This window comes from Amblyomma maculatum, chromosome 1, assembly GCF_055883805.1.
Source record: "Amblyomma maculatum isolate TAMU_Amacu chromosome 1, ASM5588380v1, whole genome shotgun sequence".
In the NCBI taxonomy this organism is placed as follows: domain Eukaryota; kingdom Metazoa; phylum Arthropoda; class Arachnida; order Ixodida; family Ixodidae; genus Amblyomma; species Amblyomma maculatum.
The window spans coordinates 273,815,262-273,835,576 of NC_139344.1; the positions used below are offsets into that span (position 1 = coordinate 273,815,262).

The 20,315-nt window shown below is 44.7% G+C and overlaps 1 protein-coding gene across 1 annotated transcript in view; it reads right to left on the reverse strand.

Moving 5' to 3' along the window:
• Positions 1 to 20,315, reverse strand: part of LOC146206569 (regulator of G-protein signaling loco-like) — a 96,055-nt gene that overhangs the window by 37,521 nt on the left and 38,219 nt on the right. Inside the window, exons 5-8 of the mRNA XM_084591301.1 lie at positions 16,316 to 16,411; positions 16,041 to 16,223; positions 10,551 to 10,637; positions 329 to 650 (exon numbers count right to left, since the gene is read on the reverse strand). Of these exons, the coding sequence (XP_084447427.1) occupies positions 329 to 650; positions 10,551 to 10,637; positions 16,041 to 16,223; positions 16,316 to 16,411 (688 nt within the window). The remainder of the gene's footprint in view (positions 1 to 328; positions 651 to 10,550; positions 10,638 to 16,040; positions 16,224 to 16,315; positions 16,412 to 20,315) is intronic.

Below are 20,315 nucleotides of genomic sequence, written 5' to 3' on the forward strand. Positions count from 1 at the left end.
AGTAAGTTCTAAAAAAAATCAAAAATCCTTCAGGACAAGCATGCAAAATCGCAAAATGATAAGTGAAAAGCCATAACAAATGTAAAATGTAACCGCACTGTAACATCCCAGATATCTCGTCTCTAGCCCTTACGGATGGTGCCATGATTTCGTTTTGATTGCGAGCAGACTTTAGATTTAAAAAAAGAATAATGGTGATCAACTTACAATCGTCTAAATAAAGTAAATACAGGCAGCCGCTGGATGCACCCAAAATAAAACAAGCACTTTTCACTACAAAAACTGAAGCATGCATCGTCTTCAAGCAGATAATACAAGGCTAGCTCACTCTTGTGCCATGGCAGAAAAGACCTGCGCCGCTTGTCCTCCTTGTGAAGTTTCCATGCCTCCTTCTCGGCTTCTGGAAAGACTGGTTCACCCTGCACCTCACGCAGCATACACTGTTTGAACAGTTCCGACTTCAGGAAACGTTGGTAGCAGTCAAATTTCATCAGGTTGAAGATCTGCTTTTGCGCTGGCACAAAAAGATCTGGCGCTGCATCTTCGAGGCCTTCTTGCACAGCCAGCTGTGCCCGGCTGTCCACATTAACAGGCTCTGGCGCCCCTGGACCCAAGTGCTTCTGGTAGATGGCACTGGCAGCAGTCTTGCGCTGAATACATGCAAATCACTTGCTATAAATGCCAAGGGTTCAAACACAATATGCAGCGCTGCTTTACAATTTGCAGCTAAACAAGGATATAAGCCAGTGTAAAAGTGAAAATAGCAGAGCTCCACAGAAACAACAGGAATGGCACAGTGGAATCGTGCTGATATATTGATCACAGGCATCGAAAATTAAAACCTATTATACAAAAATCATATTATCCAAAACAGGCCTCAAAAGGTTGTGAATGAAACATACTTATCTGCACGAAACTTAGCTTTATGAAAGCACTTTGAAATAATCTGTTACCGTTAGAGATGGGTGGGCTCGAAACAAAAGTTTTTTCTCGTTTTTATTCCCGAGGCATGAAAAACAGGGATTTGAGCTACAAGGATTTTAAGAAGTAAAAAAGGGGACGTTGACATCATAGGACTAGAATACAGTCGAACCCGGTTATATCGAACCCGGATATATCGAATTTTGGTTATATCGAACTCACGAAATATCCCCTTGAAAATCCCATGTAAAAGTATAGGAAAGCCGCGTCATATATCGAACTCAATTTCACCGGTCGTTCGATATATCGAACTCCGCACCACGCACTGGAAAGTGTGCTTTCCCCAAAAGACGATCGCATCACCCTTGGCCGTTTGCTGCGTGACGTTTTCAAGCCACGCGCGGAAGGAATGAGAGGGGACAGTTCGGCGACGGCTGGTCTGGACAGCGTCGCGCCCATTCCCCAAGGCGCGTGCATCTGCAGTTGTCGTTTCCTGCGCGCCAACACATGACGTTTGCAAGCCATGTGCGTGGGTGTGACCATTCTTTTGCCGAGTTATCTCTCTCCTTCAGCACGCGCAACGCATGCGCCAAGCCAGCTCAGCCCGTTTTCAGACAGACGTCGGACGCTTTCTCCAGCGTGTGTTGCGAACCCTCTGCGTGCAGCAGCGGACGTGGCTATGGCGCCTGCGGATGTTAAGAAGCGGCAACTCTCTCTGTTTTGTTTTTTTTTTTGCGAGAGTCATCCTTTCTTATCGTTGAGCTGTACGCGCGGCGTAGCGTAAGATATTGCGGCTGCGGACGTTAAGAAGCAGCAGGAGTGTTTTTGTTTTTGTTTTTTTTTGCGGGGATGTTTATTTTATTTATTTATTTTTTATCGTTTATCCTTGCATGTATGAATCAGCGAAAGCACGCGGTCAGCTGCTGCTATCATGACGCCCGCCCCAAGCGCGGCGTGATGAATCGAACCAGGCTTGTGCAATCAACCCATCACGGGCACTCTGCCAAGTTCGCTCCCCGCCACCGCAGGAGCTACCAAAAGATAAAAACGCCCCGACGTTATCGCTGCGCAGCATCTTGGCACGCTGCCAATGAGCTGTGGATGAGATGACCGAAACGGACTGACGCGCGCCATCGACATGCAAGCGAAAATGCTTGCGATTTCTGCCGCCGCGGCGAAACAGAAACCTTGTTTTGAGCTGCCGCGGTGGCTCGAGCGGCGAGAGGGACGTAGTTCGGACAAATTTGACAATTTTCGCTCTGTCGCTGCCGCTCGTCACTGAGATCGCTCAGTCGCTTGCATGTGAGCGAGCTGGCCTTAACGCTTTTTTTTTTTTTCAGATTCTCGGGTGCAAAAGTGGAGGGTGGGTTCATTATGCGAGTGGGTTGATTACGAAACAAATACGGTATCGTTTTTTTGCATCGTAAGTGCCGTCACAAGCCGATTTCTGTATATCGAATTATCAATATATCGAACTATTTCGCGATCCCCTTCGAGTTCGATATATCCGGGTTCGACTGTATAGCTTTAAGCAGGGAGGCTACTCTTGAGCATCAACTTTTTTATTTCTTGAGATATTTGAATCAAATTTTCAGGATAGGCTCATAGTAGTAGAAACATTTAATGAGCAACCAAGTTTCATGGAGCTGGGCTCATTGGTTCTCAAGTTAGAGGAGTTTATCAAGATTGTTCACACAGGTTCCTTAGGACAGGCGTGGAGAATTCGCAAAACGTGCTGGCACTCTGAAAATCATCATGGTCATTGCTGGATAGTTACCCCAGGGCAAGAGAATTTCCTTTTTCCAAATTTCCTCGGTGAAAAATTTTATCATCATGATCATCAGCCTGACATACCCACTGCAGGGCTAAGGCCTCTCCCATATTTCTCCAATTAACCCGGTTCTGTACTAGCTGCATCCACTTGACCCCTGCAAACTTCTTAACCTCATCCTCCCACCTAACTTTCTGCCGCCCCCTGCTACGCTTTCTTTCCCTTGGAATCCAGTTTGTTACTCTAAGCGACCATCGGTTATCCTCTCTTCGCACTACATGTCCTGCCCATGCCCATTTCTTCTTCTTAATTTCCACTGGAATGTCGGTAACTTGAGTTATTTTTCTGACCCACTCTGCACGCTTCCCATCTTTTAATGTTACCCCTACTATTTTTCGTTCCATAGCCCTCTGGGTTGTCCTCAACTTAAAGGCCCACTGTCCACCCTCCGGTCGAAAATATTTTCTTCCCCGGTGACTGTGAGACTTCGCCCCTAGAACGCAAGGCCGCAAAATGTTTTTGAAAAGAGTAACTAATAACGCAGTTACAGCCACCGCAATCACCCGATTCTGTCATGCTTCTCTCCTTCCGTTCCCTCGCAAAGGTTTTTCACTCTCCTGCCCGAGGTCGTCTAGCCTCCACAAGACAAATTCCCTTTCCTCCTCCGCGTTTGGCGGGATGTGGGGCGTGGCACTCCGCGAGCGCGAAAAAAAAAAAAAAAAGTCGGCCGAGGGAGCGCGCGCCGCTGGATTCAGTCTGGCCGTGGCCAGGGAAAAGCGCGCAGCGAGCGGTAGACACCCATCCTTCTCCCGTCAGTCAGCGAGACGGCCCAATGGGCGTCGTTCGCGGTACGTACGTCATTAATGTGGGCCGTCGGGCCAGCGCAGGAAACGGGGAAGCTGGCTTCCCGGAGGAGAGCATGAGAGAGCTTTGAATTGTATTTTCGATGCTTTGCGGCGCGCGTGTCACTAGCATTTTGCACAGACTATCTCCGGTACCTGATCGAAACACTGGGCTCCTTTGCTTAAAAGGGCCTTCCCTGGACAGTGGCCCTTTAAGTAGAACCCTCTTGGTTAGCCTCCACGTTTCAGCCCCATAAGCGAGTACAGGAAAGATGCAACTGTTGTATTATACTTGTAAAAATTTTAGCACAGCCCCAAAATCAATGTTATTAATCAGACCTGCATTAACCAAATTTTAATTGTTTGTAATGAATTCCATACACAATGTCTTGAAAAAAAATGTAATTGTCTTGTCCTCAAAAATTTATTGTGAAGTATAAAATAAAAGAAACCTCATGAAAATCTGCTCAGCGGTTTCCGAGATATGGCTGTCCTAAGCAGCCACACTAGGCAAAAAAGTGATTCTGAGAAAATGGCCCTAGAAGGTTGCGAGAATGCTAACTTTCCTGTTTGTCGAGATAGATCAGCGAAATTTTTAAGGGAGGCTCATAGCATGAACATTTGCATAATTCCTAAGTTTCATAAAGCTGCGCACGCTGGTTCTCAAGTTACAGGCCTACAGAATTTGCGGAATGTATTGGCATCATGAAATTCATTGTGGTAATTTCTGAATAGGTATCACAGGGAAAGAAAATGACCTTTTTCTAAATTTCCTTGTTTTTTAAGTTTCACTGTAAATGTTGCTAGGACGCTGCAGGCGTCAATGAAGTCGGCGGCGGAGCACTTCGCCATGTGGACGGCCTTCGCTTCCGTGCACTGAACGCGTGTCGCATCTCGAGGCATAGTGAGCGACCATGCAACATTTGACACGATGCGCGCAACCCTTTAGAGGGCACGACGAGAGATCGTAAATATGGTGGTCGCAAAAATAGTGACAGGCGAACAGAACGCACAAAGTACAAAGACGGCCAGCAACGAGAGCAAAGAGCCGGAGAGCAGACGGCGCGTGGGGGCAGCCGGCTAAGACCATCACTTCAGCAGGCGCAGCAAAAAACAGCAGTCGCCCGATCCCTCGCGTTCACTTTGCCCAATTGCAGCCTTCAATTCACCTTTTTCACAAAACGTGGCGCCCTCTGGGAGTGGTTGAAAATTCGTTTGCTACTGGTTGAAAACGTCCTTGTCAGACGCAGCCGCCTGCGAAATGGTGATACCGTATTTTCTGGTGTAAAAGACGCGGTCTTTTTTTACAAAATTTTCGGTAGTGCGTCCTATACAACACTGCTTCTTATGCGAGTTTTTTTTTTTAATTTCGCAATGTTCATAGGAGAACTTTATCGTGAAATGGTAACGGTAGCGATGCCTGCGGTTTCAATATATACAGTAGTTACAGTGTTCTAGAATTGTACACCCGTTCCACTGGCAGAAATCCAAAAGGTGGCGATGTCCATGCTCCTTGCCCTTTCCACACTGCCAAGACAAGTCAGATTGAGCTGACTCTCTTTTTCAGTTACGATTTCCAACATTGTTTGGTGGCTATTGCATGTATGTTTTCTCCTTCCTGCATGTGCTTTGCCATGCGTCAAAGAAACAGCGACAATCAGCGCAGTAATTATCAGCGCGAAGAGAACACCCGAGCGCTGCTGCAAGCAATCGGCGACCGCGTTCCAAGAAGAAGCCTTTGAAATCTTTCTGTAATAATAAAGTGTCCCTGCTCTAAGAGTTTTTCACACACAAGTTTTGCCTCTTTTTCCTCTATCATTCGCACGTGCACGTAACAAATTTTTTTTTCAGGCAGATGGTCGTTCTAGCATATATGGTCAAGTCATACATGCCCTGACCTGAATAAATTGAAGTGCGTTTATAAAAGGGTGCCTCTTATATACCAATTTTTTTTTTTGTTGAAAGCCTCTAAATATGAAGGGCGTGTCATATAAACAGGAAAATATGGTATGTGTTCTTGACAGCTACCGCCATCTGTCGCATACACCTGTCACGAATATGAACTGCACATGGCCCCCGAGATCACCTTCCTGCTGCGCCAATCGCCGAGACTAGGAACTGGGTATACGCAGCAGGAGCTGGTTTGTTTTTAACCAGGGGAGAAGCGCATAGCGGCCTTGTGAAAAAGGCAGATTCTAGCGTGGGAAACTCGAAAGCCGCCGCGAGGTTCCCAACTCGAAGCAGGCCATGTCTCAACCACGCTGCCGTCACCGCTGCCGAGGGTGGCAAAAGAAAGCGCAAGAATTTAAAAACAGAGCAAGACCAAGAAGCGGCGCTCAGTTCAGCGGAAGGAGAATGGTGCACGCACAGAGGTTTGGGAATTTTCGGCGCTTGCTCGCAGCTCCGCGGCTGCCGCCACTTGTTATATACAGTCGAACCCGGATATATCGAACTCAAAGGGGATCGCGAAATAGTTTGATGTAGCGAAAATTCGATATACAGAAATTGACTTGAAACGCCGCTTGCGATCGAGAAAAATGATGCCATATTTGCCGCGTAATCAACCCACTCGCATAATGAACCCACCTTCTACTTTTGCTGCCGAGAATCTGCAAAAAAAAAAAAAAAGTGTTAGTTGGTGCCGCGCCCCTCCGTTTTGGCTGCCGCATCCACAGCTCATTTATTGGCAGCGCGTTAAGATGCTGCACAGCGATAACATCATCGCATGTTATCTTTTGACTATACTTTTGATGTTAGCTCCTGCAATGACGGGGAGCGAACTTGACAGAGTGCCCGTGATGGCTTGATTGCATAAGCCAGGTTCGATTTATCACGGCGCGCTTGGGGCAAGCGGAGTCCACTGCCACAAAATCATTGGAAAGTGCAATAGCTGCAAATGCCGCTTGAAGAGAACAATGCTAAAAGCCAGTGTCATGATCGCAGCTGACATCATGCTTTCGCTGATTCACTGATGCAAGAATGGACGACTCTCGCAAAAAAAAAAAAAAAAAGAAATTGCCGCTTCTTAACGTCCGCAGCCGCCATAGATCCCGCTTGCATACAGCATGATGACAAGGATGGATGACTCGCAAAAAAAAAAAAAAAAAAATATGCGGCTTCTTAACGGCCGCAGCTGTCATAGCTTGCACTACGCCGCACAATCAGCACGATGAAAAGAATGGTTGAATCTAGCAAAAAAAAGAACAAAAAAATTACAAGGGTTCAACGCTGCTGAACCAAATATTGAGCGAAAGCATTAGCTACAGGTGACCGAGCGTTCTTCTCTTTTTCTTCTTCCTCAGCCCACATATAAAGCCCCGCTTTAACCAACCCATATGAACGTGCCTTAGTGGCCTATAAAGGTAATGTGAATGCCAGGGTCCTAGCAGGCCTATTCTGACATAACCGTCCCAGGTGAAACGAGAGACCCAAGTTGGCAGCTCCTGCCAGCCCGCGTGTCACAAGGAGTGTGACGTTACAGCGTCACGTGGGTAAGACATAACTGCAGCCGGGTCACGTGAAGGCTTGAAAGTGCGAGTGGTATTGCTTTCGCAATAAAAAACTGCCGCTTTTTAACGTCCGCAGCCAGCATATCCTATGCTATGCCGCACGTTCAGCACGACGACACAAGGTGCGCATCGCACATCACCTGCTGCGCACAGAGGGTTCACAACACACCCTGGAGTAAGCGTACTAAGCTGGCTTGTCGGCGCATGCGTAGTGCGTGCTGCTGCGAACGAGGACCGGGAAAGAGGGAGAAGAGCTAGAAGGGAAAGCTTGGCAGAAGAATGGGCACACCCTTGCGCTTCTCTCTATTGCGTTGTTTCCCCCTCTCCTGAACACCGCACCTACATTGGCTTTGTCTGCTTCGTACTGGCCGTTGCCAAACCCGGTTCCCTTTTGTTCCTTCACCCACATGGCTTGCAAATGTCACATGCTGGCACGCAGCAAACGATCACCGCAGATGCGCGCGCCTTTGCGAAAAGTGCGCGGCACTGCCCTAGACCAGCCGTAGCCAAACGTCTCTCTCTCATTGAGCGCGTGGCTTGAAACCGTCACGTAGCAAAAGGCCGAGGGTGATGTGATCGTCTTTAGGGAAGGCACACCTTCCAGTGCGTGGTGCGGAGTTCAATATATCGAACGACCAGTGAAATTGGAGTTCGATATACGATGCAGCTTTCCTATACTTTTACATAAGATTTTCAAGGGGGTATTCTGTGAGTTCGACATAACCAAAATTCGAATTATCCGGGTTCGACTGTAATGAATTTCCAGTATTTCTACGACAAGCTGGGCACTGATAATAACAGAAAGGGTGGTTTATAAGACATACTACCGGAATATATAATCTTCCAAAAATCAACTGTTTCGCAATTTTTAATTTTTCAAAAGTCTCACCCCCCCCCCCCCCCTTAAAATGCTGAAATATGTCCAATACTTATTTCCGCATGGCTAATTTGGAGGAAAATGTGTAAACCTTAAACTGCGCATTAAAATTCACATAAAAAAGTACAAAGCACAAGTAAGAGGAAGAATGGATTAAAACGCAAGAGAAACACACAGAAATATGGCTTGTACATTTGGTCACGTGCTTGATATAAGGAAAAATTAGACAAACCTCGGACAGTACAAAAGGACACACACGAATATAAAAGGTACATTTGAACACAGATATAAAATGACTATGATGAATCAGGAAGAAAACACAAGAACAAGGGCAGACTTTAGCTGCATTCGATTCAGCCATGGTTCTCTGCACCGCCGGAACCAGTACACTGTGCGTTGCACTAAAGTGCTAGATTCATAGCGTTCCCTGCACCACCATCCGCGAATAATTTTGATGCAGTCATAGTGCCGCTCTGGTGCAAAGAATAGCGGCACTCTCCAAGGAGGAGGTGCACAAAAGTTGTACACGTGTTGAAGGCGCTGCCGATGAGATGCTTGTAAACATCGATGGTCCACTTAGGGTCATTTTTTCCCGTCGTCGACGGATACGGCGTCATTCTCCGTGAAATTGGAGAGTTCCTCTAAGGTCTCTTGTGACACCCTGAATAGCCTCCCGAATTCAAACCTGAAATATCTAGCAACAGCACTTAATTTGTACGGGAACTTGGTTAATTGCAGTCTGTCCGAACCAGTTGGTCTCGGTCTAAACAACAATGTAATAACTGTGTTGCTGCCAAAGAAAGTACGGCGTCAGGTTTTTCAAATGACTTGGACGATGTTGTCGCCCATGACCTCACGAGGCACAAAAATAGACGCACTGCGAGAACTTAAGCTCGTGGCGCATGGGAACTGGCAAGCAGATGACAAGGCTCGATTGAAAAATGTCGCACCAGTGATGCGTGGCGCCACTGACGTGCTGCATCTGAACCACACAACTGGAACTGCACCTCACCGGCACCTGACTGGCAACGACGGAACTTTTTCAAAATTGGTGCCAAGAACCAGTTCTGAATTGAACGAACCTCTTATTGCCGCATGACTGATTGCAAAAGAAATTAAGATATATATACCGTAATTTCCACATTATACGTTTGAAAGCTGAAGTTTCAAGTCATGTCGACTACTTATGTGTGCGAACAATACATGACAATTTTTTCAGATCATTTGTCAGCTGTCAGAGCCGGAGAAGCCTGGCTATGAATAAAAAAAAAGAAAAAAGAAAACGTGCCCCAAGTGGGGTGCCTGTGATAGCGAATGTGCGAAATACCATAGCAAAATCAGCCCTGATATGAAATCAACTTCGATATGCAAGCAAATGCTGTTGCAGTAGCCAAAAATGGCTGCTTTCCAGCGCTTGTATTTGTGAGCTGCACAAAACCTAATGAATACAAATAAATTATAAATATGGGGACGCATAAATGTAGATGTAATTCCCGAGCTGGCATAGTCTGAAAAGTTGCAATGGCTCCAAAAAGACGAAGAGCCTCCTCGGCAGCGCTCAGTCCAGGGGAAAGTGGCTTCGGCAGGTTCTAGGACTGAAATCAATGCAGTATAATAAAATGCAAGGTTTAACCTTTTGCTTGCTCACAATCTAAAGAAACCTGTTTTCAACTGAAATTCCTCCCAGCGGACTATACAGCGGGTGTGGGCTATCTAAGCAAAAAAACTTATTTTGAGCCAGAATTTGCCCCTGCGGATTAAATAATGCGTGCATACTCATTTTTCTCCTATGGCATTATAGCAGAAAGCTGAATCTGAATTACAGCGGCAGGGGAAAAGAAACCTTTTCAACTTTGAATTGAAATATCTCAGCAATAAATGCAGCTTTTGCTGCTACACAAGCAACAGCAAAGGCAAGAAATGCCGCACTATTCGATTTTGCTAGCACAAAAATTGCGGATAGAGCTGTCATCAGTGTCCCTTAAACAATGGATGAACTTGATACATGGAATCCTAGTGCCCCATCTGAAAGACTTCGTAAACACAATTGTTGGTAACCACTTATGAAGCATGGGGTTGGATCATGATATGGTCCATGTCATAAGGGTCAGCCATGCAAAACTGACTCACACTTTCTGCTTGACTATCTTTGATTCCTTTTAACAAAATTATGGCTTATTACGGCACTATGACAAACGTTATCCCAGTTTATTTTGCGCAAAAATGTTTCATGTTGTGGCCGCCAAAAGGGCCACTAACACTTTCTGGCTAAAAATATTTTCTAACCCTCATGGCTATTGGACCCCGTGGCCACAAAAATTTTTCTAATGTACACATTAATAGCAGAGTTACGCGAGCCTGTCCTTCAGTGAAGTGCACGCTGGAGTATCGCGTAGAGATCAATAATAGCGCTGGGGATCAAAAAGCCTAAGCAAGTGGTACACTATAAGTTATGTTTTTTGCACCAAGCGAAAAATGTAAAACTGCACATCATTACAGAAGACCACGATAATAATGAACATCTACATGATGAAAGAACTTGTGCAAGTCATTTGAGAAGAGCTGTGCAGAGGCATGAGCATCCCTTGTCCAGATGCTCTGCGTAAATTAATATTCTTTAATATGCTCACCTCACTTCTGTCCAGCATTTTCCTGTACTGCTCACACACCACCCAGAAAAATATGTTTTCTTGGCTAAACTCTTTCTTCAGGAATTCCTGCAAAAAAAGACAAGATAAAGAGATTCAATATTACCAACAGCCGTTAAATTTGGCAAAGGTACGACCAAACCTGGAACATTAAAAAGTGGTGTACAGCAAACTCTCAGTTGTATGAATGTCTTGAAAATCCCCGGCAGTTTTCCTTTAAATTCTATGCAAGAATGCCCCAGTTAAATGAATTTCGGAATAGTAAATATTTCAGTTTAACAAATTCGATAAGAGGGCCCAGGCTCATTTTTTCGATCAGTTCAACGAAGTTCTGTGCCCTACAGTGCAGGCGCAGCTCATGCCCGCCCTCATCAAACCGCCCCTCGAGCCACTGGCACGGCCCTAGGGCAAAGCGGTGGTTCGGAAGACGAATGGCGATGAGGTAACAACGCTGGCGCTTACAGAGCTGCTGAAGCAAAGCGGCAGTGTGTCACACCACAAACCACGTGGGTGTCTGTTTTTTCCGAGTAGCTAGTCATGGTTATTTCAATAATCAAAGGCAAGTGGACGTTGTAAAGAGCTATGGAATTGCGCCATCGACGTTGTCAACGATAGTGAAGCAAAAATCAAAGCTTAATGGGGAAACTTCGATGAATCCCACCAGGATACAACTCTGCACGGGGTACTTCAAGGCGTTGCGGTATGGCTTTCCAACCTACGATCCCAAAACATTCCAGGGTCCATCCCGATGATACAGGTCAAAGCGAAGAAATTTGCTCTGCTTCTGGACATCCGCGGATTTGAAGCAAGCAGTGGATGGCTTGCCTGATTTCGCGATAGTCATGGGATTGTGTGGAAAACGATTTGCGGCGAAAGCAAGAATGCCGACTAGACCAAGAAGCAGCGAAAACCTGGAGGGATGAAAAATTAATGGCCAGGAATTTTTTCACCACATGGCTCCCAAGCGTGAACAAAAAAACGAGGAAGGTGAAAAGAAACATCCTTCTGATAGTGGACAATTGCTCGAGCCACTTTGTTAATATCCATCTGAGCAACGTGCATCTCGAATACCTCCTGCCTAACTGCACTGCTGTGCTTCATCTGCTCAACCTGGGCATCATTCGCAAACTTGAAGGTAGAGTACCGATGGTGGCTGGTTCAGCGGATTTTGATTAACCCAAGGGTTGGCAGCAATGCCCCCATCAACGTTAGGCAGGCGGCCGAGATGGTGACAGGCTCCTGGTGGTCAGTAACTCCAGCCAACATCAGAAACTGCTGGCAAAAACCTAGCCTTTCCCCCTTGAGTGGTGAAAGCGAGCCCCAGGAACAGCGTGACGAGACGATCGACTCCGCGATGTGGACAAGATCAGTCATCAGCTGGAGGTTGATAGCAACACTTCATTTGACGACTATGTACAGTGTGACAGGCTGACAGCGCACTCATTACCTGAGCTGGACAGATGGATCCGGAGATTATTTCCAGTGTTCGCCCCAAAGACGAGTGCAACGAAAAAGAGGCAACGGCAGAGCCAGTTTCAAACCTGATAACTCTAGACGAGATTGTAGGATGCCTTCGAAAGTTGCAAGACTTTGTGTCTCAACAACAAGCTGTGCCAGAAATGTACAAAAACATTGACTCTCTGGTCAGCTTTGTTACTTCCTGCACGTTGAAAATACGAGTGCAGAAAAAGATTACAGATTTTTTTTTTCAAGGTGAGAAATCCAGCAATGTAACTTTTATGCACTTTGTATGTGTTGATATGCGTAAATTACAATTTCACACTTTTGACACTATGTATGCCATGTCTTATGCTCCACAAATTGCACTTCAAACATTTGAACCTGTATGCCACATCTTTGTTGGTCTAGTGAATATTCAGCATAGTTAACATTCAGCCTAGTGAACATGCAGCTTAGTGAACTTTCAGTTAAGTGAACTATTTCCTTGGGTTCCTTGAAATTCACTCAAAGAGAGTTCACTGTATCTTTATCTGGCCACAAAAGCTTATGAAGTTGAAATATGCACATAATATTATGTTTTCTCCGCTTATTCATGCCTGACTATGTGCATTCAATTTTCCAATCCCGGACTACTTGCCGATATATTTCAGCTTCCGCACTAACAGGAAGTAGTGTTATGGTCATATGACCTTGCAAAATCCTGCCATCGCCTGCTTTGGCAGATGATGCCACCATGACACGGTTCTTTCGCACTGATGTGCGCATTTATCTCCTGACGTGTGCGTAATACTGTATATAAAAACATAGGTGCGAATCAATTGGTACTTTTTGCAAACGGACCATGACAAGCCTGAATGTGAACCATTTGAGAGAACTCAGTCTCGAAGGGTTCTTCGAAGTTCTTACAAGGGCCCAGCTAACAGCGCTCGAAAGTGGACGGAAGCGTTTCCAAGCATTTAAGCGAGCGTTAGCTACTTCAGCACACAGCGGTTCACTTTTGATGCTTTCAGGCTTGTGCTGAAAAACAATTGTGAAACAGGTGAACTTCTGGACAGCACGAGCAAACAATCCATGCTCGGGGCTCTGGACACATCTGAGTGTATTGAATTTCAAGACAAGAAAGCGAAGATGCAACATTCAAATGTCTTAACGTCTTATAGCTGCTTAGAGACCAGCTACATAGTTCGTGTCACTGTAGTTCGTTCAGAAGCACGAAAAGTACTCGGAATGTGTAGAAAGTCTACCACAATATGGCTGCCGGCACAGAGCTACTTTCCCGTGAGTTGTACTGGGTGGAGCTTCTAGGCTGCCCTAGAAAAATCGAATTCCGGACTTGCGTCAGCAAGTACTCTAGGACTGCCCGAGATAGAAAATTGAATGTGTCCATTATTTGAGGGGGGACACGGGTCTTTGCGGCCGAAAAAAAGTTGTTTCCACAGCTATCTGCAAATTTTGGTTGAAAAATACCACCTATTTCGCACATTACAGCGTTCCAAAGTTAGGAATCTAAACGTTTGGCCCTTTAAATTGATGTCAAATCGTGCCAAGTTTTGATCGACCGCAGATAGAAAAATATGCGCTCCACCGGCATCATTTTGGTCTCGTTCGAAAGATTGCGATTCAGGCTATTCCCATGTTCCGATTGGCGTCCGTGTAGGAACTCCTGAAGCGGAAAACAAAGGGACAAAATTGCACGAAAACATGCGCTACTATTAGGTTCCGAAAGAATGTGACCCAAATAGCCACTTATGGTTGGCTGCTGGCGTAGACTGCTTGCAGACTGGCGCCATTTTGAAAACGTCGCATAGTTAGGCCTAGCTGGTTTAGCGACGTTCCGTCATCACGACCACGGCGTAAAATGCGGAAAATTTAGGTTCGAGCATCTTACTGGTCCAAAACACGAAGGAAGGTTGAGATAAAAGGAGCGCCGATGATGCGGCATCGTGTTATCCACAATCAGCGACGAAGCGCTGACACTCAGCAATGGGCCCATACGGGCGCAGCCAGTGCCGCTCGGCACCACAGATACGAGAGCAAGAAATGATTTCCTCGAGGCAAGTCCTGCCGCGTATAAGCATCATGCTGATGAAACGATGAACGATGCAGATGAAAAAGTGGTACCCAAGCAGTTTTCATGGGCGCGACTGATCGAGTACACTGAAAAGTGGCGTGGCGGCAGCGGCGATCGCAAAACTATGCGCACGGCATGCGGAATCGCAAACCTTGTCGAAATAAATTTTCTTCAGAGTTGCAGGGGCAATTATCTTGATGAGAAATGGTGCATTCACACCAAAAACCAGTCATAACTCATTTTATCGAGTTGCTATTAGCCTTGGTAATTCAAAAATATGCCAAAAGCATTTTTCGCTGAGGGCTATGGAACGAAAAATGGTAGGGGTAACATTAAGAGATAGAAAGCGTGCAGAGTGGGTCAGAGAAATAACTCAAGTTACCGACATTCTAGTAGGAATTAAGAAGAAGAAATGGACATGGGCAGGACATGTAGTGCGAAGAGAGGATAACCGATGGTCGCTAAGGGTAACAAACTGGATTCCAAGGGAAGGAAAGCGTAGCAGGGGGCGGCAGAAAGTTAGGTGGGCGGATGAGATTAAGAAGTTCACAGGGGTCAAGTGGATGCAGCTAGCACAGAACCGGGTTAATTGGAGAAATATGGGAGAGGCCTTCGCCCTGCAGTGGGTATAATCAGGTTGTTGATGATGATGATTTTTCACTGATTTCTCAAAATTGAATTTTGGACAGGAGCAATATCTCGGCGTCTACAGCAGCTATTGCTATAATTCATTTTTTGCCAGAAATATAAAATCATAAGTTCTGCAATAACACTGTTTTTGCAGCCATTGTTTGGCAAACTTATCAAAATAAATCATTTGGCCCAGTCACCAAACTGAGTGTTTTCTTTGGCAAGTTTGACAAGCCACAACTTTCTTCCAAATCATCCTAGAATGCTCAATTATGCTTTATTGCGGTCTTTTGCGATTCTAGATTATTTAAGGATCAAATTCTTCTCCTCAAGATCTGAGAAATGGTTCTAAGAGGGGTGTCCCCCCTTAAACTGATTTTTTTACATTGCAATTCGTTTTTCACATTTTTCTCAAATTGTAAATTTTGCCTAACCTTCCATTTTGCGGGTGGCATTGTGGCTGTTCTACTCATTAGATTTTAACGATTCTTTTTTTAGCTGACTTGCGATTGTGCAAGGAACACAACAAAGCTATTTATAAGAGGTTTGCGCTGTTGAAAACGTGAAACTCTAGAAAGGAGGAGGTTGTATTTGCGAAGCTGAAACTTCAACCTTGCAAAACTTTGGCTGGAAGTGAGGCAGGACCATAAAAGTAGTTTTATTGTGTTCCTTAGACATTCAGGAACAGATCCTTACAGCTTTTAGCAATTTCACTTCAGCAGATATTTCTACAATCTTCCTGCGAACTTCAAACACCAAGGTTATTTTAACTACTGAACAAATTTATGTAGAAAGAAACTAACAACATATTTGAAATCAGGACAGAAATTTACACAGATGCTGCCAATCTCATATTGATAGCAGAAATATTAAGAAAATTTTGTTCAAGACCCAGGTCGCCCCTAAGCCACTGATTACATTCCGTGGTTGCATGCTACCAAGTGAATACTGACCACAGTGGGGTATGAGCGAATATATCTCATACTAGGGCAGACGATATTGGCAATTTTCACCAAGGGCACCACAAAGCAGTCTAAAAAGGATCCGGCAGCACACAGGATCGTTTCGTGGCTATTCGGCAAGTGATTAATTGGCACATCCATATGTCATACATTTCCTATTAAAATACTGAAGATTTTCACACAATAAACGCCACACTGCAGCCTTAAGAGGGCTCGCCAGCTCCAAAGCAACTCAGATTTGAACATTTTCTGTCCACAGATGGCAGGATTCATATTAAAAAAATTCAGTATTCGCACACCCCAACAATATACATTTTGCAAAGGCATTAAGTGACAGGCGACACTCACGGCAAACACCAGAAGGCCAAGAGGATCGTGCAGAAGTTCATCAAAACCAGCAAGCCATCGGCCCACACGGCCTCGTGGTTGGTCACATGTGCTGCTCGAATCACTGGCTTGCTCCAAGCTCTGCACGCTGCTTGACATGGAGAGCTTCTCACTGGTTACTTCCCCATCCGACACAGTGCCAGCCTATCAATCAGCAAAGAAGAACAAGAAATCTGCTAGCAAGGAAATCCATTTGCACAACTTGGCACGATGAAAGCACAATGCTTCCAGCTTACCTCATGTGTACTGCGTCGATGATGACTTCGCCGCTGATGTCTGCGAAGGGATGACGAGCGTGTCCAGTTCTTGTTGCTGCTGCAGCTGCTCTCATTCTGCATCAAAAGATCATAAGCGTGTTATAATTTTACACCTAACAATATGCTCCTGGTTACATGCCATGAACAAATGTAAAAAGAAAAAAAAATTGTGCAAGAGATTCCAGCACAATGTACTGTAGGGCTAGATTGTCATTAAAGTGCTCCTGAAATGCTACTTGTGGTAATATTCTAATGCAAGATATCCATAGAGGTGGTCAGGGACAGAACACTGGAATTTAGATCTCAAATTTTTTTTCACCACAGTGGGAAGTTTGATGTCTAAAATGCTCGATTCCGTAACAGTTTTGGTAGAAACGCTGTAGGAAATGTTTACCGAGAATTTTTCAATCGCCCGTTTTTACCATGAGCAGCGACCGCGATGACTGGGTGGTCGACAAAAAAGACGTACCGAAAACAAATATAAATTTCACTCGCAGGCAGTAATTCGACATTTTTGCTTAGAGTAACGTCCTTTTCAGTTTCACACTCAAAGCTGTTACGGCACAATAACGCACGCCTCGTCGACAAAAGGTTTACTGAGTCCTATCATCGCTTCATTCAGGTACCGCAAAGCAAATATTTTTCAAATATTTTTAAGCTATCTTTATTAGCCTTGAATATATGGCTGATCTAAAATGATGCTCCTCCTCTTCCCCCATTAACTCAGCCCACACCGACATGAGAGAAAAAAAGAAGTAAACAAGTCGCAACTGTGCCCCAACACGCCCCGTCCCACCCGCATACCTTGGAGGAATCTAATGAGCGAGCGCCCCCAGCAAGCTCAATGCGATGTCACATGGGAGGATTGTGCACGGTGCGAACGGGGATGTGTCGCCCCAATCGGTGGCGAGCGGTCATCAGGAGCACTTTTTAAAAATTATTTGTAAATTATACGCTCCACTCAAAGCTTTCAAATTTGACTCTCATACACATAAAGGGACAAAATACTAGCCAAAATATGTCATAAGATTATGGTGCAGATGAAAAAAAACCTTGCCTTGTATAATAAAGATCGAGCACTACAATATCAAAGAAAAGAGGCTTTACAATTTTAATTCACCGTTGAAAATCACATTAAAACAACTTAGGCGCTATCTAGTGGAGAAACTCTATTACTTTCAGTGTAGCCCCCTGTGACTACATGTCAGCAAAATATCGCTGATTTTCGCAAGTACACACTGTTCTTTTTTCTTCTAGGAGTGCTTGTCATAATTCATTATATTTTGTGCTCTCTCTACTGTGTCCTTAAATAAAAGCCCCCTTCTTTTCATTCATTCATTCATTCATTCATTCATTCATTCATTTATTCATTCATAATCCTTTATTCATGAGGATGACTTGAGGCCTAGAGGGGAAGGGGGTGGTAGGTGAGGTTGAGGGCGCCAGACTCCGACATGAAGTCTTTCAGCACCGCGAGAGGCATGCTTTCAATTTTGCCACTAGATGGCACCACGGTATTTGGATGGGTGGGACGAGGGTGTTGGGGCTCAGTTGCGGCTTGTTTACTTTTTTGTCTCTCATGCCCGTGTGGGCTGAGTTGATGGGGGAAGAAAAGCATGATTTTAGATTGGCCATATATTCAGAGCTAATAAAGATAGCTTAAAAATATTTGCTTTGAGGTGACTATTGATGGAACACCTATTGCTCTCAAGCATTCTTTACTCTTCGTAATCAGTTTTTCATGAGCCCTTTAAGATACACACTAAATGCATGCAAAAAAGTATGCATCAAAGGAGGGAGGCACAGCACCGAGACTACCCTCTTCTGGATGCATGCCTAGTTTCACCAATTTACAAAGTTACTCTGTGCAAAATGTAATTGGTTATGATGGGCCACCTCTGCTTTCCTTTGTCCAAGGGCAGCATTCGATTTTTAAGCAGAGATCCTTAAATTTCTTGAACAGAATGTTATACTGTATAGAGTAGAACCTACTACAATTATCTCCGATATAGTAAAACGAAAATGTGGTTTAATTTCACCTTCAAAAAAAAGCTGGACACAATTTTTTTTTCTTTATGGAAAAGAAACCTTTAATAAAGGAACCGTTATAGAAAAAAATGTCAGGCCACGGCAACATACTTTCCAATGAATGATGACATCATGGCATACACAAAGTCTAGGACATCCAAGAGCCACAGACATGCAATAATCGCAAAGTCAATATTTAGAGACAAATGAATACTTAAAGCAATAAAATGACTCACTAAAGATGGCCAGATTTGTGAGCTGCAAAATGAAGCCATTTTTTTCAAACACACTGGAGCCATGAGACAAAACAGGTGCTGCACACTGAAGTAATGCGTCAACAGTCTCAATGGGATGCATGTTATCTTTATGTATGATTTAAATCTATATCTACCGAGGCAGCACAAAGTGGGCTGTGAAGTAAGAGCCCCTGTGGGTCCCATGTAGGCAATGCAAGACAGTCCTGGTGGGCTCGATGTGAGTGCTGTAATTGGGGCCGAAGTAGGTTTCGTAGGTTTCAAGTGTCGACCGCTTGAAGGGTAACCTTTTGGACCACCTTGGTGTCGCACAAGAAGGTCACGACATTGACCCTTTGACCCTTGGGTGACAATTGATCTTTGACCATTTGAACTAAGAGCTGAGGAGAGAATGGAAAAGAGTGGACTTGACGTCGCGCCATGGCGCGATGGAATCAGCCATGACGTCAGTCGATGATCAGAAAATGAAAGTTAAGACTGCTATACAAATAGAAAGGAGGCATGGAACATTTTGAAAGGAATGACAGTAAAAATGCAACCAGGAGTAAGTAAGGAAATAAAAGGGCGAATGTTTGCAGCATTGAGCAGTTACAAGCAAGCAGCAGCACCGGCACTGTGTGGGCAGTTTTGTTGCGCTTCACTGTTGCATGTATCTTGATTACTGTCTTTTAAATGACACCAACCGCCTTATTTACAAACACGCCTTCACTCGAATCACCCACGAATATTCTCGAGTATTTCGAGATAGCAGCGATGCTACTTAGTCACTACAGTTCTAAAGATGGTGGACATCGCACTGTTTGCTAGCTGTGTGGACTTCATTCTGCCAGTATAGACGTCGCACTGTTTGCTAGCTGTGTGGACTTCATTCTGCCAGTATAGACCTTCACACTTTAGGCTTCCTGGAAGCTGCCATATTGTTCACCAGGACTGTCATGTGGACCTCGCGCAAGCACTGTCGAAGATACAGCAAGAACGGTTTCCGACTGTCCTGAGAGGAGGAATTTCGCCAATTCCCTCGCCCGGTGCAAAGGTCTCTCTAAAAGCATCAGCTGAGTAGCAGCCTTAGTCTTTTCGATACAAAACTTTTGGCACGTTATCATATTACAGGGTGCAGCTGTGGTTAGCCTCCCAATGTCTCTGCCGCTTATGCAAACATGGATAACCATGGTCAGTCGCCAACTCCAGTGCTGTAGTTGATCATCACATTACACTTTTTTTTTCAAGTCTTCACCAGAAGTCTGAGCAACGTTTTGAAGGGTGGAAGCAGGCTCAAGCATTTTGAAGCAGCTCAGGGAGCAGTAATGAAGCCATTTCGGAGCAGCTTTGAAGCAGTAAAACCAGAGTTTTGGAAACTCAAATTATATTTTGGAACATGGTTCTGGGCTCGAACACTTTTATTAATAAAATTTATGCTTCCTTGACACATAAAAACCCGATTTGATTACTTTTTATTTCATATCCGATGCTTTGCCGAATATGTACGCATTTCTGACAAAACATAACAGCTATAACATGTATGAATCCTTAAAACAACACAACTGACCTGAGCAACAATTTGGAACAGACTAGCAGCAAATGGAATGCTTGTTTCTACACTTCATAACTGAATACTAAAAGCTTTTCACGATTGTGACTTGACAGATTCAAAGGTGGAGTCTAACACTTTTATGCGCTCAAGCACTGCCACTATAAAC